The 18,957-nt window shown below is 34.8% G+C and overlaps 1 protein-coding gene across 2 annotated transcripts in view; it reads right to left on the bottom strand.

Moving 5' to 3' along the window:
* Positions 1–18,957, bottom strand: part of DPP4 (dipeptidyl peptidase 4) — a 97,592-nt gene that overhangs the window by 6,997 nt on the left and 71,638 nt on the right. For both annotated transcript variants that reach the window (XM_074303282.1, XM_074303283.1), the window contains 4 exons: positions 16,001–16,195; positions 13,745–13,799; positions 12,345–12,444; positions 7,880–7,944 (listed from right to left, as the gene is read on the bottom strand). In XM_074303282.1, coding sequence (XP_074159383.1) covers positions 7,880–7,944; positions 12,345–12,444; positions 13,745–13,799; positions 16,001–16,195 — 415 coding nt within the window. The remainder of the gene's footprint in view (positions 1–7,879; positions 7,945–12,344; positions 12,445–13,744; positions 13,800–16,000; positions 16,196–18,957) is intronic.

Here is an 18,957-nt window from a genome sequence, read left to right as displayed (position 1 = left end):
TACAAAATGAAAGAGTTTAAATAAATGCTCAGAATGAATATGTCCTCAAAACAATATGAATCTATACGTCTACAGCATTCTTTAGTCTAGCGTTTCTCAAAATGTGAGGTCTTCAGATTTTCTGTATGATCCATTCATAGGTGAGTTGATCAAAACTGAATTGTTCGAAGCTTTCAGCCAGAATTCAATTTCAATAACTATGGGTGCCCTCCCCAAAATATTTAGACTAAAGTGAAAACGATATGCCTTGTTCAACAGTCAGCAACATAATTAGGCATCACCTCATTTCTCTCTACAGTCTGAAACTCACCAAACTGTTGGTAAAGCTTCTGAGTGAACAGAAAGGGGTTTCCCCCCCCAAAGACTTTCCTTCCAGTAACACAATCACAAACTGGAATTATGTACAATTGAGTCTTACATGATATCTTAATATCTTAATTATAGACCATCCAAAACTCTTGTGTTTTCAAGAGGGCTGACGCATGAGACTGAGAAATGAGATCTTTTCTAGAAGGCACAATTAGTCCATCCATTTGTTAGCCAAACTTAAAAACCCCATGCCCTTAAAAACACAGCTTTTTGCATTTTGTTTTTAGCTTTTACTCCCCAAAATGAAATACTTCCATATCTGTTTTTCCTGGTGGGAAAAGACTGCTTGAACCCTTCATAAACTCAATCCCATCTTCACCTCAGCCTATATACAAGAAAAGAATTCCAGTCATGTGAACTGTCACCTAATAAAAGTTTCATTTTACTCCCTTGTCTCAAATACTGAGGAAGCAAAGCCTATTCTTACAAACTCCGAGAGCAACAACACCAGAAATTATCCCAGCAAACTCCAAACATACTAGTTAGGAGACACAGAAATATACAGGACAGCTAACATGGAATGTGATAACTACTGGAGTTTGGAACAAAACAATTTCTGGTGGTTGTTATATGTATATTTTTTTTCTTAAATAGAGTGAATGCAGGCTGAAAGAAGACAATTTTTATAAACAAGTAAAACCCTGAGCCTAAGATAAATGTTGTGATGTACACACTGTAGCTGTGATGAACTAGACATGGTGAGAAATGCAACATACTGAGAAAAAGAGGAAAACTGTGATAAAAGTGTCACGACGCAAATTGTTTTACATTAACAATATTACACCACAAAGAAAGAAAGACAAATACTCTAATACAGCAGGAGAAGAGGAAAACAAAAGCCTTCAATATCAGGATGAGAGAAAACTTCCTCTAAAAAATATAGGCTGCCATCAGTTCATTCACAAGGGCAGTGATAGAGAAGATTCTTGGGCAGAAGACCCTCTAGAATAAGGAAATGCAAGGTGAGAATGAGACAAAGGCCCCTCCCTTCAAGCTGGAAAGCAAAACAAAATCTCCAGTCTCATGGCCCTGATGTATCTGTGCAAGTAAATATGGGTTTCTCAGCCTCTGCAGTGACAGGGATGTGTCTCCAACAGGAGATCTTCAGAGCCATTCAATCTGAGACTAGGAATACTGGCATGAAGCTTAAGTCTCATTGCTTATTAATGCTCTTAAAAGCAGAGCACAAAGACCAATGGCATTTACAGGGGAAGAGAAAAAAAAAGTGTATTTAATATAGCTTCAGATCACAAAAAAGCCAGCTAGTTATTTTCACAAGTAACCAGAGTATTATTTATATTTGCCTGTCACAAGATTATAGATTTAGAGCTAGAAAGGATCTCAGAAATCACTTAGTCCAAACTTCTCATTTTACAGATGAGGAAGTAAAGGAAAGTGACTTGCCCAAGTTCACAAAGGCAGAAAGCAGCAAAGTTGAAACCAGGTTCTCTGGACTCCAAATCAGAACTTTTTCCACATCTCAAAACTTCTAATTAAACTGCATCCAGAAATAAAGTCAGTGTTTCTATTTAGAGTCTAGGTCATTTCTAACCAATAAATATAAAGGCATCAATGAAATAAGCACCAAGTAATAAGTGGGTAAGGATATGGAAGGCAGTACAGTTGGCATAATCCTGAGGATAGAAACTTCCGGAGAGTATTGGTGCCAGCAACAGCCTGGCAAAGATAAATGGAAAGGACTGGTCCAGTGGCAATACCAATTCAACAGCATTCACTATGTGGAACTTTTCATACAAGCACTGAGAAGAACCATCTGTGGCTGCTTGTTTGATCATGCTGGTTCATAAGCTATGTTCCAACAAATGAACCTTTGTATTATTAAAATGTAAGGAATCAGTAAAAATGAAAGGAGCAGTAAAAAGAGGTGCCCTTTATACCCTCTGTAGTCAGTACAAGTGGACTACTATGGACACATTATTCTTGTTATAAAAGCCCAAACAATGTTATCACCTACAGTATACCATACATAAGAGAGAATTGCCAATGAACCCACTAAGCTGCCCAGTATTTCAATACATTATCAGCTTGAGGTTCCTTGCAAGCCTTCTAAGGGGGCCCAATATATCTAAGGAAGAAGCAATCCAAACTTCAGTGTAAGAAATGGGTACACTGGCCTCAACTTTCTTTTCTATTTTTTTTTCCCTTTTTACAAGCACATCTGATACCACACTAAAAGCAACAGAAAATATTTAAGAATAACTGAATTTACCCCAGCACATCCCTTGCCCTGATTGTTTACATAAATCAAACAACTGCACCTCAAGGAATGTGGCTGAACGATTACCTTTCACAACCAGTCAGAGGAGACTCAACCTTAGGCCTTGCCGAGTATAACTGGCTTCTTTAAAGATCACACAGCAGTCAACATTTTATCAGCACTCAACAAACAAGTTGAGGCTTGGCTTAAATCTGAAGGTCTCTCTCCCTTTGGCATATTCTGGGATAATAGAACAAATGTCAAATCAGTACAAGATGGCATATTTACAAAATTGCACCCTGTTTTGCATAACCTAACGATGCAGCAGTTCTTAAGGATTGAACATTTCAAATCTGCTAGCAGAAGATTGCCAAATCTATGACTGTTTCAAACACTTGCCAAAAGCCTATCAAATTCTGAGCAAAATGCAAAATAAATCTCCTCTACAAGTTAAATCAGTCCCTTCTTTGTGTTCCAGGCTGCCCTTTTATCTTGGCTCAAGGGAAGAGCCCTGCACTCTATTTCATTTGGCTTTAAGACCTAAGTTCCTTGTTTTGTGTAGGTTCCAGCTTGAATCTTGCCCCATTTTTGGTCCATTCTCTGCTCCTTCCTCCTTTACAATCCTTTTGAATGATCCTACCATTCATTGGGCCAACTTACTATCCAACCCTAAACTTAACATTATCTGGTACTCATCTTTCTTTTATCCCTACAACTTGGAATATCCTACGCCTGTTTCCATCTGGCCAAATAGTGTCAAACCAAACTTAAATCCCACTCCTTCCATGAAGACTTCTCTGATCATTCCAATGATTTCTCTTTCCTGACTGGCTATAATGCTTATTATCTGCACGCACACTTTGACAAAATGATGTTCAGTATGGCATTTTCATCATTCAATATTTAATAAGCATCCATTGAGTGTGAAAAACCATTCTAGGTACTGGAGAAATAGAAAGTTTTGATCAGACATCATTTCTGTCCTCATGGAGCTTATAGTCTATTATTCATTGTTTTACTATTTGGTAGTTTTTATATTTATAGGTTTATGTTTATGTTTTCGTAACTTGTAGATAAAGATCCTGCCCCTCTCCCCCAACTTAGGCACTCAGTAATTACTTGAATGAATGGATGAACATCACAGCACTAGATGGTGTTGGTTTTTATGTGCACAGGTGTGGGAAAGACAAATCAAAGAACAATTACTAGATGTTTAATCACCGGATCCCTTTAGTTAACACTTGCTAATTTTAAAGCCTAATATTCTCATGAGCATCTCACTGGCTGCATGATCACTTTGCTTAGACTAAGCAAACCACTGCTGAATGTTGTACATCTGTTCTATAACATTGTTGCTTCTCTACCTTCCATTAGTGATGATATAACATCTCTATCCTGATTGTAGTCACTCCCAACATAGCTAACCAATAAAAGTTATTCATCTTTTCTGATGTCAGTCATTCACCACATGTGGTCAGCACCCTGAAGAGAAGCACTAATATGGCTTCAGATAACACTCGAGTCCCAGGTGTCCACTGATGGTAATTCTATCATGCTATTTGATATCGTGTATGCTAGTACCATCAAAGCCACTCAGAGAACTGTTGTTTGCCTTTCCTTATTTTTACCTCTCACCATATGTAACTTGGTTCCATTTAAATAACTGATAGGGAGAATGTTTAATGTCCTTCCAGTTCCCATTCTGAAATGTTAAGTGGAACTCTTATTTCAAAATATTTAGTTTTCCTGGTAATTTGGGCTTCCTCCAAAGGCTTCCAGATTTCGATTATGAATGACCTTATGGAGACTGTTTTTCATCGGCTCATCATGTCTAGCTAAATATAACATTCATCCCTTCTCGGCTCTATCCATCTAGATGCAGTGGCCATCCATCATATGTGGGGAACCTCCAGAGTAAAAACAATAATGTAGAATTATCTGGATAATTGCAAATTCACAAAAGGTTACTCAACTTTATACCATCTAAGACTATATAACCTGTGAGTGCTCAATGAAATTTGACTGGCAGATTGGAGTTGATGTAGTCAAAAGAATGGGATAGTGTGTTGTTTTCAAGGCATCTTTCCATGCCCCCCTCAGATACAGCTCTCTCCCTAATTTTTTTATTTCCAAAAAAGTAGACATAAGAAGAAATAAGAAGAAGTAAAGAAGAGATAGGGAGAAGAGAGAACAGAGGAAAGGCCAAGGGCGGAGGAGGGAAGAGAGAGAGAGAGAGAGAGAGAGGGAGAGGAGTATGTACAGAGCTAAAAGGGTCCAAAGGGGCAGCTGGGGACATTGGAAGAAGTAGCTCCCCCAATATATCTCTGCCAGAGACAAAATCAGATTCATTTTTAAAAACAAAGGAGGGCAGCTTTATTCTGATGCCTGCTGTGAACCAAAAATAGATATCTAGGTTCAATTTTTCCCCACACAGAGGAAGCAACTTACCATTGTGGAAACAATAATTCAATCAATATATTTGCATTACTTTCCCCTGCCCACCTAACTACCACCCTCCCACCTCCCAAATAAATCTTCTGAGTAACACATTGGGAACCTTTAGCTCCCTGGTACTGGCAGTTTTAATGTGTCCGTTGCCAGCAATGGATGTTGTGCCAAGAAAACCCGACTCCTGGCGTGAAAGGATTAAACAGTCCTCTGGTGCCATCTGCGCAGTGAAGTGAGAGAATGACTTTGTGCACCCAGTGTGCTCATGTTACCATTGGCAGCATGAGAGTGACTCCTATTTACATTGCTACCTAACGCAGCTAACGCAGGGGGTGGGGAATAGGGGTTTAAGAGAGAAAGATGAAAAGTGTCACTGCCCAAGTGGAGCCTATAGGAAAGATATGAAAAAAGGAGAAAGATTTTTTAAAATGACTGTTGGAAAACTAACCACTAAGACAGCAGAATCCTGGGGGACAGAAGTATCCTGTTAGGCAGCATGCAGAACACAGACCTAAATAAAGCCAGATAGCCTTTCAGGATACCTGCAGATATAAGTAAGTTAAAGGATGCATACCAATGAGCATGTGGTCAGAATCTTTTTCATATATCACCATGTTCTAAATATCTGCTGTAATTCTATGGTCAATACGTATCTGAAATCTGTGTAATTTTTACATACCCAATAGGTTTTTTTTTTTGTTTTTTTGTTTTTTTTTGTTACTGTACTTAAATTTGATATTTGCAAAAGAATCAGCAGTAATAACTCCAAAATAGATGTTTTCAAACTGAGTATTTTAGGCAAGGACAGAGGATGAGTAAGATAATTCTAATTTCACAACAGGATTAGTTATTAATTTGTACACTCATTGCCCTTTTACATGTCAGTCATTTTATGAATTATTATAGCCACATAGATTACCTAAAATGGTCCTTAGAGGCCAATAAGTCCAAGCCCATCATTTCTCAGATGAAAAACCTGAGGTAAGAAACTGTTTAGTAATCTAAGTAGTCAATAACAAGGCCAAGATTCAACCCAAATCTCTGGCTCCAGAGCCAGTACTCACTTCTCTGGACCACAGTGCCATGTCTTGGTCAAAGAGCAGAGTTTGCAAAATAAGCCAAGGCAGCACAAGCAAATGCAAATAAATAGAATTCAGATTAGAGCACTCACCTCACAAAATGAAATGATTTTCTTTGAGTTTTAGCCTGAGCTTTGGTCACATGGTTCCCAAGGTTATAGCAATAAGAAAGATGTTTATACAAGATAATAAATACTGCTCAAGATCCATGTATTAATTATACAACTGTATCCTATTTTTCGAAGTTCATGCACAAGGTTTCTATTATATAGAAAAGGCATAATAATGACAAGAAATTAATGTAGATGTAGCTTTTTCTTGCTCCTCAAAAGAGATCCAAGTCTCCTGGACATGATCAATTCAAAGATGACTTACTTGGTCATACAGATTTAGAGTTTACTAATGGAAAGAGGAAAAGGTTGGGGGAGGAGGGAAAGGGTAGGAAGGGGATATCTTGAAGACATTAAAGTTTGCAGTTCTCTCTTTCCAAATAATTTGATCTATGTCCAGATTTGCATTTCAAACAAATTACTGTCAACAGAAAGGGAATCCTACTGCTTAGAGTTGGTATCTACACTAGGATGGACATGCTGATAGTAGATGTGCCCCAACCATGCTTTGAACTCTGCAGTCCATCTGCGAAACAACCTGCCAGTTGGTTCTCCACCATCAGGCTGCCAGCCTGTTTGATGCCACTAAGCTCAACATGTTCAGTTCAGGGGCTGTTTAATACGTTTGCATGGGCACTGTCCATCTCAGTCTTTCTTAGTTAAATTGTTGTACAAGAAAATGGAAATACTGATATATAGCTAGCTCCTCTGTAGATGTAATGACTGGATTCTAAAATTTAGAGCTGAAAGGGACCTCACTCAGAAGGTAACTAGTCTAAACACCTTCATTTAATAGTCAGGTCAGGCAACTGAAACCTTCCAGAAATGAAGTGACTTGCCCCAAGTAATAAGAGAGAGTAAATGACAGAGACTAGATAGGAAGACAGCATGGTATTTTACCTATACTCCACTGAGACAAAATAGTGCACATTTGGTCACAAGTAAAAAAAAGTTAATGCCTTGCAATCTATTTTAGTAGCCAGCTTAATAAGAATAATAGATTCATGAAAAAATTCTACAAAGAACTAAAGGTCTAAAGAGCTTTCCAGTCCCTAAAGGAATGCATTGAACTCAGTTTGTTATTTTCACAAATAAAAATTTATATAATAAATGCAGGCACTGATCTACAGAGTATACATGTTTTTAAAACATTTGAAAGCCCCAAATAAGTATCCCAATAGTCATTATTCCTCTTATGTTATTAAAGTATATTCTTTATTTGAAAAGAACAGTTTTAATCTTTTTAACTTTCTGCTTGTTGCATGCACAGAAGGTTTCATTATGAATTAAAAAATCAAAACAGGAAAACACATTAAATAGCAGCTCCTAATTATATTATATAAGTTCCTGACATAGACTGAGATATATTTGACTCTTGACTAGAGTACGCTCTTTCAAATATTGATAGTTACTAAAGGAAATTCCCGTAGAACAAAATCAGAGATTTGCTGTGTTGGATTTCAGGATGAGATAAAGATTCCAATTGTACAATCTATACTTGGGAAAACCCCAAGTATGTTTTTGAACCACCTGTGTGGTGTCTACATAAGAAGAATATTTTTTTTTCTGGGAAGAAAAAATTCTAAATATATACTGTGAGACATTCTAGAATACTTTATTGGAATTTGAAATCATTGTAATTTGTTGTTTCTTACCTTGTAGTGGTCAAGATTATCTTGTGGGATTGGAAGTCCCATGTAACGCTCTGTGTATACTGAATCTGTGTGATCAAAAAAAAACAGCTCCACTCAAACAAGATGGCTTTTTTGTTTTTAATAGACTTATTATATAGGCATTTCTGTACATGTTAATTCATAGTAATATTAAAAGAAAATTAGGGAAAAAATGAAAAATGCCCCCATAATACACACACACACACACACACACACACACACACACACACACACACACACACACGATACAATCAAAAACATGAAAACAAAGCATGCCAATGACAATGACATTATATTCCTTTAGTATATGGCTGTAATCTATGCTACATGCTATTCCAAAAATTTGGCGTATAAGACTCAGCTAAAATGTTTAAGTACATTGGATTCTAGGCCAAACTAGATCTAAAAAATGGAAAATTCATCTATCTGCAAAAAATGGAGAGTTTACCGTATTAATGTAATTAAGTTGGATTCTTACTAACAATCCATTTCTCTCTTCTGATTCTTTTGATATACTTCACTGATAATATTATTTATCTCAACTGCCTTGAAAATTGGAAACCTGAAAGAACACTAAGGAAATATCCTTGAGGATATTTTATGGGTAAGGTTTTCTTACAAGCAGAAAATCCTACATATTTTCAGTGACTGGTTGGTCATTCAAGAGTCATCTTTCCATTTTAAAAGCATTGTAGAATTTCCACATAATGAACCAAAATATCCGAGTAGAATTTTAGGTATAGCTATTTCTATTTGTCATTTTCTGCATTATTTACCGTTATTTTAAATACTCATAACCCAGCTCAATCCCATCAATATAAAGCACAATGATCAATTATTGTTGTTGTTTCTTCTTCCCTAATGTGTACCTAAAACCAGAATGAATTAAATTTTGATCATGGGGAAGTGCATAAAATACCTTAACTGTTAAACAGGTAAAAGGCAGAGTTATCCTAATCATCTAACACCCTATTTTGGTAATAGCTAAGTATTTTTGCACACTGCTTATGTATTAACTTTCTAAATCGTAGCCTATCATAGCTTGGCACCAAAAAAAGTTCTGAGAAGGCTACTTACCTGAACCCCTCTTCTTTGCAGATATGGGGAATTATGGGTGTGGGAAATTATCTGGTTTTTGGTAAGCTAGTTTTGCTTAACAGTTTTTTATACCCTCTTTTCATGCTTTTTTTTTTTTTTTTAATAAGGAATAATTCTCTGGCACCAGGAAAAGTGACAGATATATTGGGGAATGTAGGTGATATGCAAACATAATATAACAATAAAATTGTATGGCTCTCTGCCATTGCTGAATGTTATCTCTCCTCTCTTGTGACTATCTCCATACTAGCATTAAGGCTCAACTAAAATCCTACCTTCTACAGTAAGCCTTTCCAACCTCTCTTAGTTCCACTGCCTTCCCTCTTATAACTATTTCTTATTTATCCTATATATAAGTTGCTTTGCATATATTTGTGGCTTTTTGCCTCCCATTTAATTAGACTGTATGTTCCTTGAGGACAAGGATTACATTTTGCCTCTCTTTTGTATTTCCCATGTTTAACACAGTGCTTGGGGAACAGTAAGTAGTTAATAAACATTTACTAATTGGTTTTAATAAAAGTAACTATGTATCAAATTCTTATTTAGGGGTTCCAAAATAGAACATTAATTTTTTTCCCTGTCAAGTAGAGTTAAATATGATTTTAAAACAAGAAAGAGAAGTCCATTCTAAAAATAATGATTGCTTGATTAGGAGTGGGCACTGAGAAATGACCATAATATAGTAATGTTGGTATGTATGTAACATTCTGTTCTCTGAACTAAGATAAGGAAAAAGATAAGAACATATGATTTCATTGATATAAAGAAACTCCTTTAATTGAACAAGTCAGCACTTTATTTGTAGTCTTTGATGTTTGCCTGGAACACTGACAGGGTAAATGACTCCCCAAAATCCTAGAGCCAGGATAGGTGAGAGGCTTAACCACATCCCAGTCTTCGTGCCTCTTAGGACATCTCTCTCTCTTTATACTACTCCATGCTGCCTCTCCATGGACAAAACAAACCACTTAAATTTTGTATTGCTGAGAGAAGTCTCATGATAGGGGCCTTCATCCAAACATGATTCACACTCTATGTCTTTCTAACCATGTTTTTAGATGACTAGCATTGTAGAGCAGCTTGAAAAGAAGTTATTCTTAACTTGAAAGAATGAATTTTTATGAATTTTTGGATTGTTTTTCTGGGGTTGTTCTGCAAAATCATGATTCATTGATTTTCCTTCAAAAAAAGTAATATACTATTTAAAATTTTAATCCCAAATCATAATTTTTTATATTATATATCTAGCAAAAACTGTTTTTTAAAGAGTTTCCATAAAGTTATGCTATAGTTTTAAAACTCAAAATGTATTTTATTTAAAGGCTAAGGAAGTAGTTATAATATATATATATATATATATATTTTAAAACCCTCAACAATCTGTAGAAAGTATACAAAGTCCAGCTGAAATCTCATCTCGTGGCTCATAAGGAAGACTAATTCTGCTCGCCATGCAAAAGTTTATCTTCTCTACATGAAAGACACTTCCCACTGGGCATATGAGTTGAAATTGGGTGCACTTATGTAAAGAAGTTACCACTAAGAAAAGAAGGGTTTTTCCTGTTTGGGGAAATTTTTTTCTGAAAAAAATATAATTTGTCTTTTAAAATCAAAAACAGTTATCATTGTAGTTGTTCATTACATTTTAATAAATTTGTTTTTAAATACCATCAGACATTGCTTCTACAATACCATTAAGGCTGATTCATTATAGTTTAAAATGGATAAATAAATTTTTAAAAAAGGACATTCGACATGAGTTATTCTACAAATTCTAAACAAAATTCTGATTTAATTTTATCTCTGATTTCATTTGGGAGGAGGGTAGAAATTAAGCAATTATCAAAAGCCTCGCTCCCAAAAAAGCAAACAACTCAAAGCTTAAGAGATGGCCACTAACTGGGAAATAGCTTAACAACTTGAGATATATAAATATAATGAAATATTAATGTCCTGTAAAAAGTGATTTAGAGAATCCTGAATAATATGAATTGATGTGCAGTGGAATGAACAGAATCAAGATAAACTAAACAGGCACAAAAGCATTGTAAAGAGAAGCTCTGAAAGATATAAAAGCTCTTATCAAGATTACAGAGGACCTAGGAAAAGGTATGTTTTTGTTGAGAGAACACATTGACTCAAGGTGAAAAAAGAGAAACCTATTTTTGAATATAGTCTCTGTAAGTATTCATTTTACTTGACTATACTTATTTGTTGCAGGATTCTTCATACACACCCTTCCATCTGCTACACTTTTGGTGGGGAGAGGGGTTAGCTTATTTAGCGAAGGGGAAAAGGATTAGCAACAATGATGCTTTTTAAAGGGGGATGAGGGTTAGTGAAACTTATTTCAATGTCAAAATATCTAAATCAAGTGTTTTCATTTTAGTTTTGACCACTAGTGATCTTAAAAACCATCCAAACAAACAAAACAAACAAACAAAAATGAAGTCAATAGGAAAGTTAACACACAGAAAGAAAATAGTCTTTTGGAAATAGTTCATCTGGAGTAGCCAGAAGCCTGATAATATTAAAATTTGGATTTAAAATTAAAATAATATTTAAAAAAACTTGGATTCTGTTTCCTACACAGCATTGTTTGAACTGAAAATCTGATTGTTTTTGTGGAATGTAAGTTATGAAATATTTAATTATCATATTCACTATATTTAATCTGATATTATATTGTATCCCAGGCCTTAAAAGAACAGCATATGAGAACTAAGGAAAGTACCCTTTTCTTTTTCCTTCCTATCCTCTACCTCCCAATTATTTTTTTTATCTTCAGAAGGGAAAGTGAGGATCCTTCCTATGGAATTTTTCAACCTCTCATAAGCGGGGAGAGGAACTAGATCTGTGATTTCATTAGCATATGGAATCATCTCCCTCTACAAGAGCACTTGGCACTTTCTCTGCAACCTAAAGTCTTCAAAAGTTGCTTAGAACACTGGGGGATGGGATGACTTATTCTGGTCATGTGGCCAATTATGTGTTGGAATAAAGACTGAGGCTAGTTCTCTATCTACCATGACAAACAATCTCTCATAAGTAGTAAATCCAAATATTTCAGAGAAGCATTGGAATATTGCATTTTTCCTTTTTCTAGTGCAAGCCCTAATTATAGGTGCTCTGCGCCTGAAGAGAAAACCAGCTTCCCACTGGACATGAATGTGTGAAGTCTAAATCTTAAATTGGAGAAAATACAAATATCTGCCTACAGAGATAAGGCATTTGGGATATTTTAGAAACTGATCAAAAGAATATGTCTAGTTGCTAACTGCATAGAAAATGTGATACATTGTGGAAACCCCCCTAGAGTTTCATAAAAACAAAAAGCGTCACTTACCATAAAACTCCCATCGTGCTACTGGTGCTACAGCTATTCCACATTTGAAGACACCACTGCCTGATCCTAGGACCATAGAGGTGACATATCCACCATAGGACTATGGAATGAATATACAGAAATTTTATTTTATAATGGAGTGAAAAGAATAAAGATATCACTTAACTCCTGTTTTTTACATTTTTTTTTTTTTTTTTTGCATCTTTCAGTACTGTGAATCATTAGAGACAGGAAGCATGGAAAGCAGATCTTACTCCCCTTAATTGGCCAGAATTTCAAGACTACTTTTTTAAAATAACCCTGCTATCTTTTCTTGGTAGATGTGAGGAAAATGGATGGGAAATGCACCCTTAACCAGATCCTGATGAAAAAGAAATGCCAATACACAAAATAAATCCAGAATAATTGCTTACATTCTTTTAAAAGAAGAATGACATTCTCTGTCTCCTTTCTATCAGTCTATCACTCTTTCTTCCTATCAATATCTTTCTGTCTCTGTCTCTTTCTCTCAATGTCTTCCTTCTCATTGTTCCCTTCTTGACTATATTCAACTAAACTGAGAAAAAAAATTCAGAGAATCTTCCTTACATTGATGAAGTGAACGATTAATCTCAGACAGAATATAGAATACAGATATACATGCTATAAGATAAAAGGTAATTTAAATGTACAATTTTCTAGCATGAGTTTAGACAATAATAATAGCTAGCATTTATAGACCTTTTAATAATTTAAAAAATATTTTATATATATTGTCTCATTTGATCCTCATAGCAACACTGTAAGGTAAATACTATTATCTTCATTTGACAAATAAAGAAACTGAAACAAATGTTAAAGTCTTAAGCACCTAAAGAAACACTTGAATCTAAATCTTCTTGACCCAAAGTCCAACATTCTCTTTACTGCACTACCTAGTTGCTTTAATAAAGGCACCATTTACTATACTGCCAATAGGGAGATCAAAATAGTCCTCTAATGCTCTAAAAGAGCTCATGTGTCTTCCTAAGTGCAATAGAAATTAATATATTTCAATATAAATCATAGAATATGAAATCTCAAAGATTTAAATTCCACCCCCTACTTTTAAAAAATAAGGAAATGAATCAAAAACAAAAGTAAACTCATTTTTGCTAATTTAGTTAAGGTTGTACAGAAAAATAGAAGCTCCAGCTACAATATTACTTTTTATTCTAAACCTGTTTAAGTTTAAAATTACACTTACTAATACTAAAGAATAGACATGAGGAAAAAACTAGCTTTTTATTCTATTTTTTCTATATTCTATTCTGTTTCTATATTTTTATTCTATGATTTTGCTCGACAAAGGAAAGACTCTGTTTTGAGTGGCATATAATAAATGACACAAATATTGATTCAACAACCAAATAACTACTCACCCAGCCCCAAATTGCGATTCGTTCTTTGTCCACAAAACCCATTTTCGAAAATTGTCTAAAACATGAAAAATTTATTGGAATGAATTCAGAAGCATACCCAGAAATATAACCCAATTTTAAATAACACATAGCACTATTATTTTTTTTCTTTATTTAACTATGAATTTTTTTAAATGAGGGTGGAAAGAAAATGAGAATATAAAGTTTCCAAAAAAGCCACGGGAATGAAATAACAACCCAAGATTAATTTCCTCTTTTTAACTTTAAAAGACTTTGATTCCAAAAAGCCAAAATCAAATGTTTTACCTTTTGTTGGATTCCATGAAATGTTCTTAGCTTAATTTGTATGTGTGCGGGTGTATGTGTATGATTCACAGAAAACAAATCCTGGCAGTTTTTTTCACAGCTTTATATAAAAATTTGCAGCCCAGATGCACTTTTCTTTACATAATTGAATTTAAATCTATCCAGATGTTTGTGAGTTTGAGATTAGCTGCCCCTGCAATGCAGTAATCCAAGGGCCAGAGAGAACATCTGGGGATCTAGTTAGTGGGAAGGCTTTTTAAAAATGTACAATGATATATAAAATTTCCTCCCTAAGAATCTTAACACCATTCACTTAAATAAGTTTCTCAGGTGTTTGGTATTGATTAAGTTAGAACCATCACCCCCCAAAAAAGGCAATTGTGGACATCATGTTTTACATAATCTCTTTGCCTGGCAAAATGGACCTGGGCAGGAATATGAGAGCTTAGAATCTGAGAGTAATGGTAATGAGTTCTTCTGAGGCAGATTCTTGTGATCCTTGTGATCTTTTGACTTTTTTTTTTTTTTTTTTTCCCCCTCTTTAATCTTAGTACATTTCCATTGCCTTATTGGAAGAAAAGCAACAACAGATAATGAATGACACACACACAAAAAAAAAAAGATACATTTTTGGATGTGTAAGAATTTGTTTTCCTTGTTTGGCTTTATGTTTGTGTTTTTCTTTTCCTTTTTTCCAATGGAAGAGCCAAGAAGGAGGCAGGTAGAAAATAAATGAATATTAATTGAAATAATTTTTAAAAAATAATGACTGCTGTTTGATGACAACTCTGGGATTTTTATTAATTCAACTGATGATATTTTTAAAAATAAATTCTTATTGTTATCTTTTTGTTTTTACATTACTTATATTTCACATTACTTTTCATCCTCATATTTCTAAAGCTGCTCTGTTCTCCTATTTCTAAGGCTTCAGTGAATAGAGTTTGACAAAGTTTAAGAGATCAGCGGTTTTTATACCATTCACTTTTTTGATCATGTTTTTTTGGTAAGATATAATACATCATAGATATTTAAGATACCTAAGGATATTTTTTCATATATAAGGTAAGGTCTTAGTAAATAATATGAAAAACTCTTTACTATTTTTTGGATAAGACATTTTCTTAATATTTTCAGTCAATTAAGAAAATGTATTAAGTGCTTACTATGTACTGGGCAATGTGCTAAATGTGAGAATACAAAAAAAGGCAAAAGTTGAGTCTTAGCCTTCAAGGACCTTCCAGTCTAATGGGGAAGACAGCATGTGAAACACAAAGTGAATACTGAATAAACTGGATTTAATTACCAAAGGTGAAGGCACTGACATTTAAGTGAGATTGGGAAAGACCTTCTATAGAAGGTAGGATTTTAGCTGGGATTTGAAGGAAAATTTCAAAGTCATTATTAAATTGTTCTCTCTGTGTACTGTAAAAATGCCCTTTTGAACTCATTTAAGTGAATAATAGTACATAATTATGCTATAAAGAAATTGCCTAACAGAGAACAACTGGCCATTCCCTCATAGGATCTTATCTCATGACTGTTTGTTAGTCAAAGGGAAGACTTGCTGTTCTGCTATGGATGACACAATTTTTCTTTACTTTCCCCTCTAGTTATTGTTTCCCAACACTTTAATCATCTTGGAACTAATGCTATCTTTGCAACATCTAGTTGTAACTGCATAGGCTAGACTTAAAGATAATAATTAATATTAGAGATAATATTTCTAGTCAAAAGGCATCTATAATGTGAGGCACTAATCCTTCCCAAGAGGAGAAGCTGATTAAGAAAGGCAAAGGAAGAGCCATTGATTATCTACCTCCAGAACCATGCCAATAATTCTAGTATAATGAGCTGACCACTACTAAGCAAAATGAAGAAATTAAGTGAGCATATCTTTATGGATTTTCTAAGCTAATATGACTTTTTAAATGTTCTAGATATACTTACCTGGCTGCCTCAATTTGATCTTCAACTTCTAATGTTCCCAGTCTTCGATAAATTGCATGCATGATATTATCTCCTTGATAGCCACTTCCTCTGCCATCAAAGCTGGCAACTATAATCTTCTCTGTGCTAGCCAGGTAAGTAGACCAGCTGAGTCTAAAGGCAGTGTCAACTTTTTGACTACAGGGTCCTGCATATCTGTGAAAAATGTCAAAATATTTATCTCTGCAATTGTGCAATTAGATACTATTCCTGTTATCTCCTTGTGAAAAGGAAATTTGAGCTTTTTTGACCATGAGTACTTTTTAAAAAAATATTAATAGTTTTTATTTACCAGATATATGCATGGGTAATTTTACAACATTGATAATTGCCAAACCTTTTGTTCTAATTTTTCCCCTACTTCCCTCCCACCCCCAGATGGCAGGTTGACCAATACATGTTAAATATGCTTAAGTATAAATTAAATACAATATATGTCCAAACAGTTGTTTTGCTGTACAAAAAGAATCAGACTTTGAAATAAGGTACAATTAGCCTGTGAAGGAAATCCAAAATTCTGGCAGACGAAAATAGAGGGATTAGGAATTCTATGTAGTGGTTCATAGTCATCTCCCAGAGTTCTTTTGCTGGATATAGCTGGTTCAGTTCATTACTGCTCTATTGGAATTAATTTGGATCATCTCATTATTGAAAATGGCCACATCTATCAGAATTGATCATCATATAATATTGTTGTTGAAATATACAACGATCTCCCGGTCCTACTCATTTCACTCAGCATCAGTTCATGTAAGTCTCCAGGCCTTTCTGAAATCATCCTGCTGGTCATTTCTTACAGGACAATAATATTTCATAACATTCATATACCACAATTTACTCAGCCATTCTCCAATTGATGGGCATCCACTTAGTTTCCAGTTTCTGGCCACTACAAAGAGGGCTGCCACAAACATTCTTGCACATACAGGTCCCTTTCCCCTCTTTAAGATCTCTTTGGGATATAAGCCCAGTAGTAACACTGCTGGATCAAAAGATATGCACAGTTTGATAACTTTTTGAGCATAATTTTAAATTGTTCTCCAGAATGGCTGGATGATCCATGAGTATTTTTTTGACTAAATTCTTATACGTCACTAAGAAGTCCCAAGTTGCACTCAAGGTATCTTGGCAACATGATCATAATGGCTGCTTCGTTATTACAAAAATATGCCTCAGTTTCATTTTTGCATGATTCCAGCAGTGGTAAGCACAAATTCCATAGGTGAATATTTTATATTTAAAAAACTTAATCAATGGCTATGAAAGAGCAATAGAGAATCTTAGATAAAGATACTCCCTCTGCCAAAGTAATTCAATATTTTCTAGTCAATTTTTATTCTTAAAGAGTTATATTGAGTATCAAGGGGATAAGTGACTAACATACCCAAGGTCACACAGTCAAAATGTGTGATGAGACTTAAACCCAGATTTTCCTGTTTCCAAATCTAGTACTCTCTCCACTATGCAACATTCCCCCTGGATATCAATGGATAGCTATGTTCAATAGCAATGTTGAAGAATGGGATTCTTTAGAAAAATCAATAGAATAAAGTAATAAATTTGGTTGGATAATGGGGATGTTGTAATTGAGTTTACTATTTCTGAATTTTCCTGTATCTCATCCTCCCCTTTTCCCATCTAGCCTACTCATAAGTTATCAGGATTCTTTTCTCCAAGTCCTGTCTCTTTCATGTCTTTTCCTTTTCATTTAAAGTAGCATTTAAAGATTGCAAAATAAAATGTGAGATAAATATTACAAGTATTGCTATCTAAATACTTCAAGGAAGAAACCAAAATTCTTAAGAGATGACATGACTTGCTACAGTTACATCTTCTTAGCAATTTAGTGCCTACTGCCATACCATGCTGCTGCCTGACTTTCTTATTTTCCTCTTTTTCATACTTTTGTTTCCTCTCTATTTGGAATATTTAGAAAACTAGGGGAAAAACCACTGATAAAGTTAGAAACAATTTAATATCTTGCCCTAAATATTTGACAATTTCTTTTCTATAACTGGATTATTCCATTTTTCAGAATCAATCAGTATCGGATTTTTCCCTCCACAACTGTTATTTGTATGCTATGAGATCATATGAATGATAGGTACATAGCAGAGTTTAGCAGCTACTAGAAATTGAAGGTTGGTTTTGGTTTTTTGTTTTTTCTGGGATCATTTGTAAATATCCTTTGCCAAAGTCTTAACCTGGTAACTAGGTGGCACAGTAGTTGGAATGTAGGGCTTGGGTTCAGGAAGACACAAGTTCAAATGTAAACTCAGACATTTACTAGCTATGTGACCCTGGGAAAGTCACTTAACCCTGTTTGTCTCCATTTCCTTAACAGTAAAATGATATGGAAAAGGAAATGGCAAACCACTCCAGTATCTTTCCCAAGAAAATCCCAAATGGGTCAAAAAGAGCTGGATATGACTGAATGACTTGAGCAACAACAACAAAAAAAAGTGTCATCCTAATACCTAACAGTGGCAAGGAGGGGATGCTAGTTGCATTTTAAAAAGCCACTGTGTTTACTGTCACACAAGTTTTGAAGTATGAGGCAGAGGATGGGCTGTTCATCATTCAGAAACTAGCCTACCTATGTTCAGATTAGGCTCATAGCAGATGAAAGTCTTCTAGGTAATTGAACATTTTTGATCAGGAGTCCTTGACAATCAATAAATAAATATGTATTATGTGTCAAATATTGTTCTAAGCTATGGTTAAGAGATAATGTGCTATGAGCTGAACTGACAAATAGAGTGCCCACATCAAAGACATGAAATGTTGACTAATTCATTATTGAGATTCAGTAACTTGAGTTTAAAAAAATTCTTCTCAGGCCGCACTATGGGAGTTTACCACTAATACAACTACAAGAGTCAGAATTGATCCATATGTCTAAGTTCTAAAAGAATCAC

The sequence above is a fragment of the Sminthopsis crassicaudata genome, chromosome 3 (assembly GCF_048593235.1).
Source record: "Sminthopsis crassicaudata isolate SCR6 chromosome 3, ASM4859323v1, whole genome shotgun sequence".
NCBI lineage: Eukaryota > Metazoa > Chordata > Mammalia > Dasyuromorphia > Dasyuridae > Sminthopsis > Sminthopsis crassicaudata.
Note: the sequence above shows the minus strand (reverse complement) of the source record. Positions and strands in the feature narration are given on the sequence as shown.